This window comes from Schistocerca nitens, chromosome 6 (assembly GCF_023898315.1).
Source record: "Schistocerca nitens isolate TAMUIC-IGC-003100 chromosome 6, iqSchNite1.1, whole genome shotgun sequence".
Classification (NCBI taxonomy): Eukaryota; Metazoa; Arthropoda; class Insecta; order Orthoptera; family Acrididae; genus Schistocerca; species Schistocerca nitens.
Window position 1 is genome coordinate 275,007,801 of NC_064619.1, and position 20,960 is coordinate 275,028,760.

A 20,960-nucleotide genomic window follows, 5' to 3' on the forward strand; every position below is an offset into this window, starting at 1 on the left:
TTCGAGCGAATGCTCCCGTGAGACATAATCTAGAGGTCAGCTCGTGCACAACATCCTGCTGGACCGGCACAACTTCTGCAATTAAGGACAACTATAGAGGCAGCATGCTTCAATATTTCCGCAGGAGACTAACCCTTTCCAGCCCAGTGATGTCATATGGCATCATCATATTTAACTTTTTCCCAAGGCCAAACTATTTGTCCAAAGATTATAAACAAGTGTGCAGGGCTTTCTAAAGTTCACTGTTCTTAGGTTGGCTACCGTGAATTCACTAAAAGAGAGAGCACCAGGCTACAATGCCTTGACAAAAGTACTGTTGCATGGTGTCTACAGTACAGTGCACCCAGCTGGACTTTCAAAATATTATATCAAGGTAAATGAAGAAAACTAATATAAAACTTGCACTAATAAATTATTGTTGAAAGTGTAAAATAACTAGTAAACACTTTGAAAATAATGCTGGTTACGGTAATTTTATGCTTGGAAGTCACAAACGTGTTATTCCATTTGGCATCATTGGGCATTTATTATGTTACCAAATGTAGTACATGCATAATGTGTAACTCTAATATTTTCAAGTTTCTTTTGAAGCTTTATTATACCAACTAATATTAATATGCTAAAATTTTTTTGATATAATTTACCAGTTTTTTTGCTGCTTTAGTAAAAATTCCTAGTTTGTTTACCAGATCATTTGCAATCATAAATCATTATCAGAAGAAGAAATATTGCTGCTTCTCGAAGGTGATTTATCTGATTTGGACCTTGATACGTCTGATATGGAGGAAGAGATTGAAAATTCTAGGCAGCAGGACCCTACTACACTGGATATACAGCTTCTTCAAGGAATGGACCTTGATATGGTTGAAATTCTGGACCCTCAAGCCAATGATGAAGATGATGTTCCCTTAGCTTCAAGATTACTTGCTGAGTCAAACCTTGCACCAAGTCATTCAGCTCAGAAAATTCAGTGTGATACACACCGGGATCTTCGGTGGAGAATGAAGGACATTGAAGAAGTGGACACATCATGTAATGCAGTTTTTTCTGACCCCCCAGGAGATGAACTGACACCTTTGCAGTATTTCAGAACAATGTGTAGTGATGACATTATCCAGAAGCTAGTTGATCAATCTAATCTATACTGCACACAGAAAACAGGTGCATCTTTAGATACAAATGTTCGTGAAATAGAAAAGTATATAGGGCTAAACATCCTAGCAGGTGTTGTGAAAATGCCTAGTTACAGAATGTACTGGGCAGAGGCTACAATATTTTCTCCAATAGCTGACTCAATGCCTAGAAATAGGTTTGATAAGCTAGGAAATTATTTACATGTGATTGACAACACTAAAATGAAACAAAGAGAGGACCCTGATTATGACAAGCTGTTCAAGGAGAGACCATTTGTTGACAAAATCAAACAAGGTTTTTCAATTATTGAACCTGAGGAATATCATTCAGTGCATGAATTAATCATTCCTTTCAAAGGTCATTCATCCCTGAAACATTATGTAATAAGCAAACCACACAAGTGGGGTATAAAAGTTTTTGCCTGTGCTGGTTATAGTGAAATTGTGTACGATTTTGAAATATACCGAGGGAAAGGAACTGTACATAATGATACTGGTCTTGGTATAAGTGGTGATATTGTGATAAGGCTTGTGGAAGGACTGACAAAATATAAAAATTTTAAAGTGTTTACAGACAATTGGTTCACCTCTTACAATCTTATTTCTGCCCTGAAAAACTACGGCATTTTGGCTGTTGGAACTGTTAGACCCACAAGACTTCAAGGCTGCAATCTAAAAGCAGACAGTGAGCTGAAAACGCAGGCACGAGGATCATACGATTATCGAACTGAAACAGAAAGGAACATCATAGCGCTGAAGTGGTATGATAACAAGTCTGTCGTTCTTGCATCATCATACAAAGGAGTAAGTCCAGTAGAACCAGTGAAACGTTGGTCAGTGGGAGAACGAAAATACACTCCTGGAAATTGAAATAAGAACACCGTGAATTCATTGTCCCAGGAAGGGGAAACTTTATTGACACATTACTGGGGTCAGATACGTCACATGATCACACTGACAGAACCACAGGCACATAGACACAGGCAACAGAGCATGCACAATGTCGGCACTAGTACAGTGTATATCCACCTTTCGCAGCAATGCAGGCTGCTATTCTCCCATGGAGACGATCGTAGAGATGCTGGATGTAGTCCTGTGGAACGGCTTGCCATGCCATTTCCACCTGGCGCCTCAGTTGGACCAGCGTTCCTGCTGGACGTGCAGACCGCGTGAGACGACGCTTCATCCAGTCCCAAACATGCTCAATGGGGGACAGATCCGGAGATCTTGCTGGCCAGGGTAGTTGACTTACACCTTCGAGAGCACGTTGGGTGGCACAGAATACATGCGGACGTGCATTGTCCTGTTGGAACAGCAAGTTCCCTTGCCGGTCTAGGAATGGTAGAACGATGGGTTCGATGACGGTTTGGATGTACCGTGCACTATTCAGTGTCCCCTCGACGATCACCAGTGGTGTACGGCCAGTGTAGGAGATCGCTCCCCACACCATGATGCCGGGTGTTGGCCCTGTGTGCCTCGGTCGTATGCAGTCCTGATTGTGGCGCTCACCTGCACGGCGCCAAACACGCATACGACCATCATTGGCACCAAGGCAGAAGCGACTCTCATCGCTGAAGACGACACGTCTCCATTCGTCCCTCCATTCACGCCTCTCGCGACACCACTGGAGGCGGGCTGCACGATGTTGGGGCGTGAGCGGAAGACGGCCTAACGGTGTGCGGGACCGTAGCCCAGCTTCATGGAGACGGTTGCGAATGGTCCTCGCCGATACCCCAGGAGCAACAGTGTCCCTAATTTGCTGGGAAGTGGCGGTGCGGTCCCCTACGGCACTGCGTAGGATCCTACGGTCTTGGCGTGCATCCGTGCGTCGCTGCGGTCCGGTCCCAGGTCGACGGGCACGTGCACCTTCCGCCGACCACTGGCGACAACATCGATGTACTGTGGAGACCTCACGCCCCACGTGTTGAGCAATTCGGCGGTACGTCCACCCGGCATCCCGCATGCCCACTATACGCCCTCGCTCAAAGTCCGTCAACTGCACATACGGTTCACGTCCACGCTGTCGCGGCATGCTACCAGTGTTAAAGACTGCGATGGAGCTCCGTATGCCACGGCAAACTGGCTGACACTGACGGCGGCGGTGCACAAATGCTGCGCAGCTAGCGCCATTCGACGGCCAACACCGCGGTTCCTGGTGTGTCCGCTGTGCCGTGCGTGTGATCATTGCTTGTACAGCCCTCTCGCAGTGTCCGGAACAAGTATGGTGGGTCTGACACACCGGTGTCAATGTGTTCTTTTTTCCATTTCCAGGAGCACTCCTGGAAATTGAAATAAGAACACCGTGAATTCATTGTCCCAGGAAGGGGAAACTTTATTGACACATTCCTCGGGTCAGATACATCACATGATCACACTGACAGAACCACAGGCACATAGACACAGGCAACAGAGCATGCACAATGTCGGCACTAGTACAGTGTATATCCACCTTTCGCAGCAATGCAGGCTGCTATTCTCCCATGGAGACGATCGTAGAGATGCTGAATGTAGTCCTGTGGAACGGCTTGCCATGCCATTTCCACCTGGCGCCTCAGATGGACCAGCGTTCGTGCTGGACGTGCAGACCGCGTGAGACGACGCTTCGGCTCTGAGCACTATGGGACTCAACTGCTGTGGTCATCAGTCCCCTAGAACTTAGAACTACTTAAACCTAACTAACCTAAGGACATCACACACATCCATGCCCGAGGCAGGATTCGAACCTGCGACCGTAGCAGTCGCACGGTTCCGGACTGCGCGCCTAGAACCGCGAAACCACCGCGGCCGGACGACGCTTCATCCAGTCCCAAACATGCTCAATGGGGGACAGATCCGGAGATCTTGCTGGCCAGGGAGTTGACTTACACCTTCTAGAGCACGTTGGGTGGCACGGGATACATGCGGACGTGCATTGTCCTGTTGGAACAGCAAGTTCCCTTGCCGGTCTAGGAATGGTAGAACGATGGGTTCGATGACGGTTTGGATGTACCGTGCACTATTCAGTGTCCCCTCGACGATCACCAGTGGTGTACGGACAGTGTAGGAGATCGCTCCCCACACCATGATGCCGGGTGTTGGCCCTGTGTGCCTCGGTCGTATGCAGTCCTGATTGTGGCGCTCACCTGCAAGGCGCCAAACACGCATACGACCATCATTGGCACCAAGGCAGAAGCGACTCTCACCGCTGAAGACGACACGTCTCCATTCGTCCCTCCATTCACGCCTGTCGCGACACCACTGGAGGCGGGCTGCACGATGTTGCGGCGTGAGCGGAAGACGGCCTAACGGTGTGCGGGACCGTAGCCCAGCTTCATGGAGACGGTTGCGAATGGTCCTCGCCGATACCCCAGGAGCAACAGTGTCAATTTGCTGGGAAGTGGCGGTGCGGTCCCCTACGGCACTGCGTAGAATCCTACGGTCTTGGCGTGCATCCGTGCGTCGCTGCGGTCCGGTCCCAGGTCGACGGGCACGTGCACCTTCCGCCGACCACTGGCGACAACATCGATGTACTGTGGAGACCTCACGCCCCACGTGTTGAGCAATTCGGCGGTACGTCCACCCGGCCTCCCGCATGCCCACTATACGCCCTCGCTCAAAGTCCGTCAACTGCACATACGGTTCACGTCCACGCTGTCGCGGCATGCTACCAGTGTTAAAGACTGCGATGGAGCTCCGTATGCCACGGCAAACTGGCTGACACTGACGGCGGCGGTGCACAAATGCTGCGCAGCTAGCGCCATTCGACGGCCAACACCGCGGTTCCTGGTGTGTCCGCTGTGCCGTGCGTGTGATCATTGCTTGTACAGCGCTCTCGCAGTGTCCGGAGCAAGTATGGTGGGTCTGACACACCGGTGTCAATGTGTTCTTTTTTCCATTTCCAGGAGTGTATTTATTTACAGCTCGTACAAAATACAGTAGTTGTCACTATTAAAAGTTCGAACCTTCGTAACATCTGAGCTGTGACAAACTTTTGAACCTTCCTCTGTTAAGTGACATGCTCAATGTGTTTCTATCTTTTATAGTTTGTCTGTAATAAAAAAATGAAATCTTTTCCTTTTTTAATCACCCAGCACAGTTAAGCATAACTAAGGCATCTAGAACCTATGCAGCAGGTATGTTGGTAGACTCTCCATCAGTAATTAGAGTCAGTTAATTACCTTGCTATGTTCCTTACGTTACAGTTTTATTTCCTTTCTTTACTATCTATTTATTTAATTGAAATAACGCAATACCAGATACTGAGCAACATAAACCAGTTAAAAACATTATAACAAATTGTAAAAATTATGTATTACATATTGTGATGTTGTGCTGAAAATTAATGCCTCTGAATTTTTTATGGGAGAACTCTTAAAGATTTCAAATAAAAATAAAAGTAACTAACATCCTCCGTCTGCATTCTTCATGTCTTTACATTTTTTTCTCATCATAGCCACTCTGGGGACGTACACATGTCTCCCAACGAGAAGCCACTTTGTTGACACCGTCACTGTAGAATATTTGACTTTGTTGACGTAGCCACAACCTCACCTCTGCTTGCACCACTTCATCACTGTCAAAGTGAAGTTCTCGAAGAAGGTCTTTAGGTTTTGGGAACAAACGCAAATCGGATGGGGCCGAGTCGGGTCCGTATGGAGGACAATCGATGACACTGAACTCAAGGCATCAACTTGTGGCAGATGTCGCAGCGCTCGTCTGTGGTCAGGCATTGTCGTGCTGAAACAGAGGATTCCCAGGTGAGGACGAACTCCTCGAATCCGAAATTCGATTACAGCACGCTGTTTCTCACGCACTGGCATAATTCCGTTTCATACCGCAATGTTACACGCTATGGTTCGGAATCCAGTACTCGGTAGCTACACGGTCAGCGGAGGATTGCTAGGTGAATGGTCCCGGGTTCGATTCCGGATGCGGTCGAAATATTCTCCGCTCGGGGACTGGACGTTGAGTTGTCTTTATGTTTCAGCACGCCCTCGTAGAAACCGAGTGCAGATGGCTGTATGGGTAGACACCTAAATGCCAATACGTAAAAAACCTTCGCCAGTCGACACTAGAATGAAAAAAAGAATTTTAACCGTATGTTCAGAATATTTCAGTCTACGCTTGCTAATAAATAACCACAGCTACAGATATACAAGTGGGCCCCTTGACTGGAAAAGAAGAGGGTCATTAAACTTATTGGCAGATTATAACTGGTTGCTGGGCAGGTAATCAAACGTTGAAGATTGGCCTTTCGTAGTTGCACAGATAGGCCAAAACATTATGAGCACTATCCAACGCTACGCTGGATACCGCCTCGTTGCAGGCACGTGGCCTGGGATAAAAAGTATGCAAGCGGAGCAGACACGGGCGGGGATCACCCTAGTGAAGATATGAGCTGCGAATGGGGATATCCACTGACATAAGCGACATTGACGAAGGGCAGATCATTACTACGGAAGCGTGTGAATTAATATCTCGAAAACGGCGAAACTGGTCGAATGTTCACGTTTTTCTGTCATGAGTGTCGATAGAAAGGGGTAGAAGGACAGTGGAACTACCACTAGGCGCTATATGGTTGGTCGTCCACGGCTCTTCACAGAACGTTGGGGTCGGAGGCTTGTCTGCTCTGTAAATTAGGATAGATGGAGATCTGTGGTATGTCTGCCGGAAGAGCAAAATGCGAGAGTACGCACAAGAAGTTAAGAGAATACCGTTCATTATACATTGTTCAGCATGGAGTTCCGCAGCAGACTATCCATACGTGTTCACATGTTGACCTAATACATCGTCATTTACGATTGCAGTGGGCACGTGACCATCATGATTCGACCGTCGATCAATGGAAACGTGTAGGCTCTTTGGGAGAATCACATTTTTCCTACAGTAGGTCTATGGTCGTCACCACAAACGCCGTCATCGAGGTGAACGGAGGCTCGAAACGTGCAGTGCACCAAGGACCTAGTGGTAGACATCCTCCAGCGCTTACATGACAGCTGCAGTAATAATCGAAGACACAGGCAGCTGCGAACCTCATGCATCTCTTCATGCTTGACGTCTTCTTTCAGCAGTATAACTATTCGCGTCTAGGAGCCATAACCGTGCTACAGCGGTTTGAGGAGCATTTTAGTGAACTCAGTTAATCCTATGGAACACATATGGTTCGCTATCGGACGCCGCCACCGCGTATGGAGGCAAAAAATTTACGCGAATTACATCTTATGCCATATACCACCACAAAACTACCAACAAACTGTCGGTTTCCTGATACGCAGAATCAGTGACGTATTTCGTGTCAAAGACGGACAGACAACATACTAAGCAGGTGATCCTAATGTTTTAGCTCACATGTCTGTTTCCTTTCTTCCAGGAGTGCAGAAAAGCTAAGGATTTTCGAAGATTGGAGAGGGGTACTACCGGAAGTGGATATGTGAGGAAGGGCTGTGGGTCGCGTATCGGTAGCTCTGTCACATAGGTAGCTCTGTTGTTAGAGCGCTTGCTCGCGAGAGACAAATGTGTCAGGTTCGAGTTCCTGTCCAGGAGACAATTTAGTCGACCAGAAGGCATCGAATCAGTACACACTCTGGTGCGGAGTAAAAATTCATTCTTGAAAGAGGAGTTTTTCTAGCTTCTGGAATCATCTTATTCTTTACCGCAACAATGTTGCGGCTCATACGACCGTAAGTTTTTCTTGTATCCTGAAAACGTAATGCACACCAATATTAACGTGTTATGCGGCTCCATGTGTAACGTAAACACGCTCGTTCCTTTTGGCAAGATGTTCTGACTGTCATAGAATATGGTGTTCTTAGTAGAGAGAAAAACTTTTAAAACTCTGCTTTTGGTTGCCTTGGTTGCCTTGTAAGTAGGCTGTTTAGGTTTTTTTATTGATAACGCCACCTCAGTATGAAAATCACCGGCTGTGCCGTGTGCAGTCTGTGGCTGCTTTGCATTGTTGTAATACTCAACCATTGTAGTGTTAGGCAGCTGGCTGTGAACAGCGCGTAGCGCTGGGCAGTTGGAGGTGAGCCGCCAGCAGTGGTGGATGTGGGGAGAGAGATGGCGGAGTTTTGTAATTTGTCATGATATCAAGGTAAATACATTGTTTGTTCTCTATTAATATCTTTCATTTGCTAACTATCCCTATCAGTAGTTAGTGCCTTCCATAGTTTGAATCTTTTATTTAGCTGGCAGTAGTGGCGCTCGCTGTATTGCAGTAGCTTGAGCAGTGAAGATTTTTGTGAGGTAAGTGATTTGTGAAAGAGATAGTTTAATGTTAGTCAGGGCCATTCTCTTCTAGAGATTATTGAAAGTCAGATTGCGTTGCGCTAAAAAAAATATTGTGCGTCAGGTTAAGCACAGTCTTGTGTATAATTGTTCAAAGGGGACGTTTCATATGTCGACCCTTAGCCGAGGATACCTCACTGGAATCTTCTGATTTTTTCTTGTAGTTTGTGTAATTAGTGTAGATTTTGTTTATTGCTAGCGCGTAATTGTAGAGAGAATTTCCATTGTAGTTGTAGTTTTTCATTGTTGTACAGTAAAATAGTTGTGGCATGCATGTAGATTTGCACCAAGTATTTCGCAGCTGCAATTAACTAGATATTATTTTCAGTGTTATGTTAATGTGTTCTCTTATTTTTGCTCTTCAAATTGTGTTTTTCTGTGTTGTCGTGTGAAACACTGTGACAATAATGGCGTGTGAAAAACGTAACACTAGGCTCCAAAGTAAATTGAGAAATGACAGCGAAGACGAAAGCAGTGTGTTAGCGCCACCGAGTAATGAATTAACTGATGTTCAAAGTAATAATTTGGTAATTGTGCATACGGAAATGGAGCGGGTTGTAAACAATGGTGTAGACAGCGAAACAATTAGAGAACAGGGAAGCATTATCGATCGATCGGTCGGCAATAGCTCGGCTCAGGAATCCGAAATGACACGAGACGATCTCACAAATACTGTAGATTCAGGTTTTGGATCCTCACCGTTTTCTCAAATAAGTCAAGACACATTTTCTGCTTGTCAAAATGTGAATGTTGCCGGTGCAAATGCACTGCCGAAAAGCGTAGAGGAACAGATTCCAGACACTAATACATTATTATTGCAATTAATGCAACAAATGGAACAAAATCAGAGACAAATTGAACAAAATCAGAGACAAACACAGCAAAAGCTTCAAAAGTTAGACACAGTGGAACAAAATCAGAGAGAAACACAGCAAAAGCTTCAAAAGTTAGACGCAATGGAACAACACCAGAGACAAACACAGCTACAGTTAGATGCAATGGAACAAAAGCTTCAAAAGTTAGATTCAGTGGAAAATAAGCTTGAACAAACACGTGAGGATTTAACTAATGAGTTACATCACATTGAATCGAATTGTCAAAAAGTCTGCAATGACGTAAAAACACAAATTTGTGAGCATTTCCAACCTATTTTTTCGCGTCATGAAAATGCATTACAGAATCACGAAGCAGCCATAAAAGAACTGCAAACCATTGTTCATGAAAATCATGAGACCTTGTCGGCTAAAATTGACTCAGTTGCATCTACCGATTCGGTTACGCAACTTGCAAAAACTCAAGAAAACTTAAAGGACACAGTAGATACTCTGAAACTTGGTTCAGAAAAATACACTGAGGAAATAAGTACACTATCGGAGAAAGTAGCCGAACTTTCGGATCAGCTCACTAATTTATCTACGAAGGTAGATGATAATCTGAACGACACAAAACCGGTAGTCTTTAATGACACAGAAGAGTGCGAACAAATTAGGAAACTGAAACAAAATCTGAATCAACACCAAAGAGAAATCCGGGAAGTACAAGATCAGCTGACACAGGTAATACAAGAATTACGTATTTCAGAGGACACTCGCGCCCCAATACGGGATGAGGGACTTAGAAATACGGAAAAGCCGCAAAATAATAACACAGGGCATTTCGGAAGTTATGAAAGAAATTGGCAATGTGCACCGAATTTTGAGATGGAACGGCCGACACGACCTAACAATGACCGATATGCGACTCGCCGACATGATGATTTTGACTATAAGCTGTTCATTACTACACGTAAATTCAAAACGTTTAAGAATTCTGCCAACGACATTCATCCACAAGCGTGGCTCCATCAATTCTCTCATTGTTTTCCTCCCAACTGGTCGTTAGAACATAGATTAGAATTTATGTGTGGCTATTTAGAGAATGAACCAGCTGTAAGAATGCGTTCGGTCATTCACGATTGTCATAGTGAAGGAGAATTTTACCATGCCTTCCTCTCAGCATATTGGTCTCAAGCCACACAAGACCGAGTAAAACATGGCATCATAATGATGAAACATTTCGAACAATCTGAATTCTCCAGTCTTGTGAAATATTTTGAAGACATGTTGCACAAGAATCAGTACCTGTCAAACCCATACAGCCCCTCAGAACTCATCCGCATTTGCTTAATCAAACTGCCTGAACATTTGCGACATATTATTTTGGCAGGACGTTGCAAAGACGACATTGAAGCATTTCAAGGACTCTTACAAGAACTGGAAATTGACACTGACAATCGCGGAACGCACGAGCACAACAATTTCAGATCACATCCGTCGCAATTCCGCGATGAAAGAAATAATAACTGGACGCGACAAGGCTATTCTCACAACACAAATCGTGACCGAAACAGACACCACCCGTATAACAATCGTTGGCAGAGTAGTAATAATTACAGGGAAAGATCACCTCTCCGCGGTAATGACTATCACAGAGACAATCAGAGAAACAGACAATATGGGAACCAAAACAATTATTATTACGAGGGACAGAATAACTTTAGACGCAACGGTCCAGAGCGCAGTTACGATTCAGGGAGAAATTCTGCACCACTTAACCGACAAGAAAGAAACCACAGAAACTACCAACATGACGACAGACGATGTGATCGTAACGACAGACCTGAATTGCATCAGAACTGGCGGGATTTAAACAGAGCTGGGCCCTCTCGGCAAGGCGAATTTGTAGAAGTTCGGTCTCCTAATCCGAATAACGACGCGCGCCAGCAAAGAAACAGACAATGACCCGCTCCGCAGGCAGACACCTGCGCCGGCTGGCTCCGAGAAAAATAACATAGCGCTAACCTTGAGAAAAAAAATTCCAGTATTCTTTACCGACGTATACTACTTGACAATTGCGTTAAAGTTGAAACTCTGCATACTAGGAAGAGCAAAGGTTTACACCACATTTCACACGTAAAACCGTTTATTGAGAGATAATGTGCTTTTTTAACTTGAGATTTTAATGCAACATTTTGGTTTATTTGAAAATACATTCTGAAATTAAAGTGCTTTCTGTGAGATACCAGATGACACAGAGGTTAGTTTATGTGACAGCTACACGACTATATCACGACGCTACTAATGTGTGACACAATTTACCTTGTTGATTTTGAGGTGTTTCTGTTTTATATTTGCACAGTTTTCTGAATTCTTTTGGAAAGAAAAACATGTTTTATTAGTAACTTTTGTGGTATAGCTACAATGAGACAGCCTTTTTCGTGGCACAACAATACGTTACAGGACAGTACTTTCCTCATCACGGCAATAAGCGTAATAACTAAGATATCTATACGCAAAGCATTTCACTTTTGTGTATCATGAGGTAAGTACATTGACTTTTGTGGAACTCAGCTTTCGGAGGACGATATCTACGACACTTACACAGAGATTGTCTTACAACAAGACGCACAGTTTAGCGCTACAGGACACGTATTTGAGTGATTAATTTTGTACTTAAAACATTTATTTTTAAAGATTTTTAAATTGCAAAGAACGTTTTCCGAGATATATTTCATTCCATTGCTGTAATCTGTAACACCTGAGGGTATAATTACATTAATCCTCAGGGGGGTACACGTTTACTTTGTGTACCATGTGTGTGGCAACCACAAGGAACCCTAGCTAATATGGTATTTGCTTATACAACTTTACACATCGGTACCATATTTCTCCAACACAGTATTACACAGCTATCAGATCATTTAACTGAAAGACAAAATTTTTTTTTACTACATCAGTGACAGATGTTTACGTAATTACACAGTTGAATAACTTCACACTTATGAAACTGTATTTTGTCTGTACTTTGTAAACTGTTCATATTTTTTCAGAACCATTGTGATACTACGTGAGCTTTGAATGATGTATTTGGTATGGGATCATGATTTTTAAAGTACGTTTGAGGCAGATGACACTTTTGACATGAGCAGAGAATTTTTTTAGGTTTTGAAATTATTGGAGGAAGCTACGAGATTTTGAGATTTGGCTGAGGTTTTATGATGTTATTTTTACGACGACGATGTGTATTATGTTGTTGAGGTATGTTTATGATTAATAAGCTAATGTTATATGAAGAATTTGATTATGCTGTGTATCTAATGATGAAGTATTGAAGAAGTGTCGACGAATTTGTATATGTGTAATAAGGTAAGGAGTAATGAGTAGCGGTTAGGAACTCTGCCTTGTGAAGACGTATGTTGGAAACCGAGAATCGTACTTTTAGAATTATGAAATGTGTGTAAATGCGTGAATGTATCACAATGCCGACGAAAATTTTTTGGACACTGTTATATTCATAGGATTTTGTTTTTACAGATTTGCAACGCTAATTCTTGACCTGTGAAATATTTTTATTTAAGACTGCCATTGTAGCGGAAAATGCTGTCGTAAATATTTCCGTACGAAAGTTAAGTGACCACCTGCACCTAATGCGTCGCGGGCACCCACCAGGGCGACAGCCGCCTTGAAAAATAAAAAAAGGGCCATTAGCCTTTTTCAGCGGCACAGGTAAAAAAAAAAAAAAAAAGGGGGGGCCATTAACCTTCCTTTGTAGAGAGCATCGCAAAAACGACACGGTCGAACTTGAAAACATATGTTGACACTGTGGAGCTTTTAATTTATGATATTTACAGAAATGCCTAATCAAATGACGAGAAATATTTTTTACATCTGCACACCTGATTATGACTACTGTCTTTCTAGATGAGATATTTTTCTACTAATTTATGAAATACCTCATGACTATTGAATGATATTTTTATGCTTTGGTTTGCGTAATTGCTTATTTCATTTAATATCTAGTTTCTAGCTGCACTGCAGCATTGGTAAAAATAAAATTTTATAGATGTACTAATATAAATATTTTCTGTCTGCAGATCTATTAAATAATAATTTTGTAATCCACATTCTTCGAAAAAGGAGCTCTTGGAATGGAAAGAACAATAAGAAGGGACTAATACCAGGAACTGCATACATAATTTTCTTTTCAACTACTGAGTAATTTTTTGTAGAATTAGTTTTTGTGGTGCACCACTTTAATTACTTAGACATTAAGATGTGATTATACATTTCCCTTATCTGCATTGTTATCTTTACTGTAATATTTTTTCTGCTTGAGCTATGTCATGTTTAGGTATAAGTTGCTGCTGTTTGCCAGGCATAGTGTTATTGAATTTGACTTTGTATTACGCTGTTAAGCCAGTTTTACTAATGATTTATTTTTATATATTTTATTATTTGTTGCACATTGCCTTAGATTAGTTGTAATATTACAATTGCTTTGCTAATTTCTTAATACTGCTTGCTTCGCAAATCTGCGTTTTTTTTCATTGCTGTTTATATTATTTGTTTTATGTGATGCTGCATTGCCTCGTCCCTTGGTATATATATATATCTGAGCTCAGTAGATTTAAGTTAGATTAAGAGGGGGTAGACTATATAAGAAACTAACTATGATGAATTGGAAGCAATGCATTGACAAGGTATATAAAAAAAGATTTGGGCCTAAATGAGTATTGTACAATGAGCCATATTTATTTTGAAAGACTTATGGTTGGAATACAGAAAAGAGGTACAGATAGGACTTTTTGGGAATAATGATGAACACAGGGAGATCTCCAAGAACAAAAAAGGTTTTGTTCGCACAAAACTGCAGTACCAAAAGTTACACTGAAAACGATCCCTATCCTTTCCTTTTGTGTTATCTCACTATGTGTTTGTGTACTCTTTTATATTTGTGTTTCTCCTGTCTTTATGTGTTTAGCTAATAAGATTTATGTTGTATAATTTTTCAAATACTATGTTATTTACTTTGTAAAGATGTTTAGACATTTATCTGTTCTGTTTTAATGCTCATGTGTGATGTTGATGTTCCAAAAGTTATTCTGATCTTTATGTATGTACTTATGTCATTATTTTTGTAACACTGATGTATATATTTTTATTCTTTTGTAAAGCCCCTATTACCGCAAATGTTATTTGTATTGTTATGTTTTTTAATGATGTATTTTGTACCTTTGTAATTGTATTCTTAAGTTATAAAATTGTAATTGACACCAGGTCATCAAATTAAGTACCTTGTAAGTTACATTTCACTGCACACGTTTCTATTGGTCATAGTATATGGACAATATGTGAGAAGTAGGGACTGTTAGTGTTTGCATGTGTGTTAATAATTCAGCAAGGGACTGGATAACAGCATTGCTTGTTCTAAGGACAATTCCAACAACTTTGTGAGTGCACAAGTGGTGGTTATGGACTTGTTATATTATCCGCAAGACTCTTCAATGGTGATTGTGTACCTGCACAGTCACAACAGATGGCTGCTGGCCATCTCTACAAGGACTACAGTGGGTCTGCGTCTTTGCTGACTCACCAGTACCATTATCTCTACAAGGACTACAGTGGGTCTGCGTCTTTGCTAACTCACCAGGACCATTATTTCTACAAGGACTGCAGTGGGTCTGCACCTCTGGTGGCCCACCAATACCGTAATCTCTACCAGGACTACAGTGGGTCTGCTCTGTGATGACCTACCAAACGATATTCTTCAAAACTTCGATAGACTACGCTGTGGGTTTGCTCTGTTGTGGCCCATTACGTGTCAGCATGTCAAGAGTCAGCACTGTCTTTCCGTTGGAAGGACAACGATACTTCTTCAAGACTGCATGGAAATCCACTACGTCTATGTGCATTTTCTTTTACTGCTCAGACTTTGAGAAAAACACTGCAATGTGATGAATGATCAGGACTGTCTTTATGGACTGTGAGAAAATTTTAGCTTTTGACCAACATTGTATCAATAAGTGTGTGCATTTGATTTCTTAGTTATTGTAATTATGAAAAATTTTTTCAAATCTGTATTGGGCACTGCCCAACCCAATTTGTAAAATTTTTTTGTGGGGAGCATGGGGGCTATGTAAGTAGGCTGTTTAGGTTTTTTTATTGATAACGCCACCTCAGTATGAAAATCACCGGCTGTGCCGTGTGCAGTCTGTGGCTGCTTTGCATTGTTGTAATACTCAACCATTGTAGTGTTAGGCAGCTGGCTGTGAACAGCGCGTAGCGCTGGGCAGTTGGAGGTGAGCCGCCAGCAGTGGTGGATGTGGGGAGAGAGATGGCGGAGTTTTGTAATTTGTCATGATATCAAGGTAAATACATTGTTTGTTCTCTATTAATATCTTTCATTTGCTAACTATCCCTATCAGTAGTTAGTGCCTTCCATAGTTTGAATCTTTTATTTAGCTGGCAGTAGTGGCGCTCGCTGTATTGCAGTAGCTTGAGCAGTGAAGATTTTTGTGAGGTAAGTGATTTGTGAAAGAGATAGTTTAATGTTAGTCAGGGCCATTCTCTTCTAGAGATTATTGAAAGTCAGATTGCGTTGCGCTAAAAAAAATATTGTGCGTCAGGTTAAGCACAGTCTTGTGTATAATTGTTCAAAGGGGACGTTTCAGCCTTGTTGGTCCTCACAGTTTATCTTTCGTCTTTAGCATGCTAGCTACTACCGGGGTATCCAATGGCGGCGGTTCAATCCCGCGTCCGGCCATCCTGATTTAGGTTTCACGTGATTTCCCTAAATCGCTCCAGGCCGGGATGGTTCCTTTAAAAGGGCACGGCCGACTTCCATCCCCGTCCTTACCTAATCCGATGAGACCGATGAACTCGCTGTTTGGTCTCTTCCCCCAACCAACCAACCAATCCAATGGCGGCCATCAAAGCTGGAGACGAAAGTTTAAATGACTACACTTTGCGTGTAGCGTTCGAGGCATCCCGGTTTCGAGATTAGAGAAGAAATGGGAAATATTGTTGAAAATAAGGTTATTGGCTATAATCCTGCCGTGAAGCGTTAATACAGGAGACAGAGATCCTAAGAGGGACAGAAGGTTTTTTTTTGTTATTAATTTTTTTTTATTGAGGATTCATTGGAAAGTGCGGATATGTCACAGAAATGCTCATACAACTCAAGTGGTAGGCGCTACAAGAGTGGCGTTGTGCATTAAGGTGAGGAATTATTTTAAAATCCCGAGAGATGATGATTTTAGTTGAATAAGGTAACATACTGCAAAGAAAACATGAAATACAACGAGCATACAATGTCGGTCGACTTCTGTTTATTGGGAGAAATCTAAGAAAATGTAGCTCGGCTATTAAACAGAGAGCGTACAGAATACCCATTCTTGAGTGCTGCTCTAGCGGGATTGTCATCAGGGCGAATCTGATGAAGACTTTGAAGCATTTCATAGGCGTGAGACTAGATTTGTTACCGCTAGGTTCGATCAATACCGGAGTGTTACGGAAATGCTCCATGAACGAAATGGGAATCCTCGCAGGGAAAAAGATGTTCTTTTCGCGAGACACTATTGAGAAAGTATAGGAAATCGATATTTGCGACGGAGTACAGAAAGACCCTGTTGCCACCAGCATATAGCTCCTGGAGAGAGCACGAAGACGAGATAAGAGAAATCTGTGGTGGTACGGAAGCATATACTAGTAGACAGCCGGTTTACCACCGCACAATTTTCTGATAGAAATGGCACAATGGTATAGCGTACCGCTTGCCATGCATCGTATGCTGGTTTGCGGAGTATGCATGTAGCATTGTCTCCTCCCACATAAATCTTGAGAAAATATCGTGACTTAAAATCACAGACATTCACTCCCATACGGAGATTTGCTAATAATCTTTCATCTCGTATACCTCTTGCGAAACTAACAGTGAAATTGGGAAATGAAAGCAGTCGTTAAGTAACGTCCACCACACACCGTAAGGTATGTTACCGGGTATAAATGTACATGCAAATGAATGCTTTGAGAAGTCGACTCCATACAGATGGAAACAGTCCATGTTGGTCCCCTTCAAACCTCTTGGCGATGTTTAACAAACTCTTCGCTTGGAAGAGAATTCCCTATTAACTGAAGGGAAGTAACAACTCTGAACGAGAAGTAAATTCAAAAAATGGCTGTAGGCACTATGGGACTTAACATCTGCGGTCATTAGTTCCCTAGACTTAGAACTACTTGAACCTAACTAACCTAAGAACATCACACACATCCATGCCCGACGCAGGATTCGAACCTGCGACCGTAGCAGCAGCGTGGTTCCGGATTGAAACGCTTAAAACCGCTCTGCCAAAGCGTCTGGCGAAGTAAATTCCCTCGTTAGCAGGAATACGTATTGCTTTTGACTAGCGGCACGAAATGGAGGAAAATCTGTGCTTTATTATTCACCAACCGTCACTCACGGGTTGACTCGCTACCATACTCAACGGACAACAGTGTTATGGGAGCGTGAAAGATTCCAGCAAGCTGCAGTCAATAAAGACCACATCGTTGAGGAACTGTTGCTTTTCACAAGAGCAGACACTACACTTAGATACCCGACAGAAATCTGTAATGCATCACGCAACTGCACTCAAGGAATAACATGAAATAAGTAATAGGCACTTCACTTCCCACCCGTAGCTGAGTGGTTAGCGCATATTTAAAATACGACTGGAAGTCATGAGTGAGATGTGCGACCATTTTTAATTACTTTTATTGTGATTATAGAAAACCTGGTAAGTTGCAAAAAGTAGTGACTAAATGTTAATGGAACTTCTGTTTTGATAACGCGTTTCAGGAGTGGACCATCATCAGATGGCATGAACAATGCAATATGAGTACAGTCCTGAGCTGTTAACTGTTCATATTATACTAATATTTCTGTTCTTATGTAAATGAATTTACTTCATGAATGTAAGTCGAAAGACTTCCTTGTCACATCATTGCAGTCACGTTGTATTTTGCAGATCATATGATGGTGGGCCACATCTGAAACGCGATATGAAAATAAAGATGTTCCAATATTATCCACTGAGTAGTTTTTGCAACCTATCAGCTTTTATAGAACCATAATAAAAAATGGTCGGCGCTTGTGATGTGCGGGACTCGGGTTCCATGCCCGGTAGGGCCAGGGTTTTTTTACTTGGGGGAACGACTGGTAGTCATGTATTCGGCATCGTGAGGCCAACTGAGAAGCTACTCTTTCGATTAGAAGCTGCTACAGGATCAAGAAACCCGACACGACCGGGAGAGCAGTGCGCTGACGATATACTCCCCCATACCCCATCCACTGACGCCATTGGCAAAGGATGACACGGCGGTCGATCGGGCCCGATTGGGCTGTCTAGAGCCAGGACGCAGAACCTTACGATACTTACCTTATCACCTACCCAGCCCAAGCACTCTGAGAGGTACTGGGCAATGACTTAGGCCACTTCGTTCATGGAAAATATACACTCCTGGAAATGGAAAAAAGAACACATTGACACCGGTGTGTCAGACCCACCATACTTGCTCCGGACACTGCGAGAGGGCTGTACAAGCAATGATCACACGCACGGCACAGCGGACACACCAGGAACCGCGGTGTTGGCCGTCGAATGGCGCTAGCTGCGCAGCATTTGTGCACCGCCGCCGTCAGTGTCAGCCAATTTGCCGTGGCATACGGAGCTCCATCGCAGTCTTTAACACTGGTAGCATGCCGCGACAGCGTGGACGTGAACCGTATGTGCAGCTGACGGACTTTGAGCGAGGGCGTATAGTGGGCATGCGGGAGGCCGGGTGGACGTACCGCCGAATTGCTCAACACGTGGGGCGTGAGGTCTCCACAGTACATCGATGTTGTCGCCAGTGGTCGGCGGAAGGTGCACGTGCCCGTCGACCTGGGACCGGACCGCAGCGACGCACGGATGCACGCCAAGAGCGTAGGATCCTACGCAGTGCCGTAGGGGACCGCACCACCACTCCCCAGCAAATTAGGGACACTCTTGCTCCTGGGGTATCGGCGAGGACCATTCGCAACCGTCTCCATGAAGCTGGGCTACGGTCCCGCACACCGTTAGGCCGTCTTTCGCTCACGCCCCAACATCGTGCAGCCCGCCTCCAGTGGTGTCGCGACAGGCGTGAATGGAGGGACGAATGGAGACGTGTCGTCTTCAGCGATGAGAGTCGCTTCTGCCTTGGTGCCAATGATGGTCGTATGCGTGTTTGGCGCCGTGCAGGTGAGCGCCACAATCAGGACTGCATACGACCGAGGCACACAGGGCCAACACCCGGCATCATGGTGTGGGGAGCGATCTCCTACACTGGCCGTACACCACTGGTGATCGTCGAGGGGACACTGAATAGTGCACGGTACATCCAAACCGTCATCGAACCCATCGTTCTACCATTCCTAGACCGGCAAGGGAACTTGCTGTTCCAACAGGACAATGCACGTCCGCATGTATCCCGTGCCACCCAACGTGCTCTAGAAGGTGTAAGTCAACTACCCTGGCCAGCAAGATCTCCGGATCTGTCCTCCATTGAGCATGTTTGGGACTGGATGAAGCGTCGTCTCACGCGGTCTGCACGTCCAGCACGAACGCTGGTCCAACTGAGGCGCCAGGTGGAAATGGCATGGCAAGCCGTTCCACAGGACTACACCCAGCATCTCTACGATCGTCTCCATGGGAGAATAGCAGCCTGCATTGCTGCGAAAGGTGGATATACACTGTACTAGTGCCGACATTGTGCATGCTCTGTTGCCTGTGTCTATGTGCCTGTGGTTCTGTCAGTGTGATCATGTGATGTATCTGACCCCAGGAATGTGTCAATAAAGTTTCCCCTTCCTGGGACAATGAATTCACGGCGTTCTTATTTGAATTTCCAGGAGTGTAAATTTCTTTAATATGTGTGGCTCTCTATCGGTCCACTTCCATCGTGTAATTTGTTCCCTGTTCTATAGACATGATGACTGCTGGTTTACCTTCACTCGTCTTGTACCCATCCCAGTCTTCAACATATGCAGTGATCGTCCTGTTCCCTCAGCCGCTATCTTTCCCTGCGTTGTATCGACTAAAGCAATTACTACACAATTTGGCATCTAACGTGAGACCACCGTGCTATTGAAATCCATTGCCTGAATTTTTGTCATGGGAAGAGCTCCTGTACTACATTTCTGTAGGCCAACTCAAATATGAAGTCGAGGAAAGAGTCCACAGTTTGCTCGGCGGCTTCACGTACGATGATGGGCTACCACGTCTAACAAAAGGAAAACTTTGAAATGCTATCTAGGTGTGTTTGAGGAGTGTCAGGCAGGGAATGGTATTCCAAATGGCGACGTTCCTCGGGCAGGCCCGAAAGAAAACCAACCGGCAGCTGCCGAAAATAGAGGGAGGCAGGGACAGGGAGCGGGACGCAGACAAATGCTCAGGGATTTGTACGCTCAGCGTCGCGACGCTAATTGCTCGCGCCGCAGGAGAGCGAAGCGTCTGTGAAATCCGGCAATTATTCCGTAAGGCGAGGTGGCGGCGTAATTGGCTGGTGCCGCGACCTCCCCAAGCCAGTGTCACCCTCCGCCTTCGTCTCTCTCATTTTTCCTCTGGCTACTTGCAGTAAATCACTTCCTTCATGAGGAACTGCAGTTTCCGTTGTCAGTAATATCTTACAATGACACGAGACTTGGAAGGTAGCAGACAACGCGCCCTGTTATAATAGGAGTGTC

General features: G+C 44.0%; 1 protein-coding gene across 1 annotated transcript; it reads left to right on the top strand.

The window, feature by feature from the left end:
• The first annotated feature begins 779 nt into the window (after positions 1–779).
• LOC126263320 (piggyBac transposable element-derived protein 2-like) lies at positions 780–2,003 on the top strand. The gene has a single exon (XM_049960410.1). It carries the CDS (start codon positions 780–782, stop codon positions 2,001–2,003), a length of 1,224 nt encoding a protein of 407 aa, XP_049816367.1.
• Positions 2,004–20,960: the final 18,957 nt, after the last annotated feature.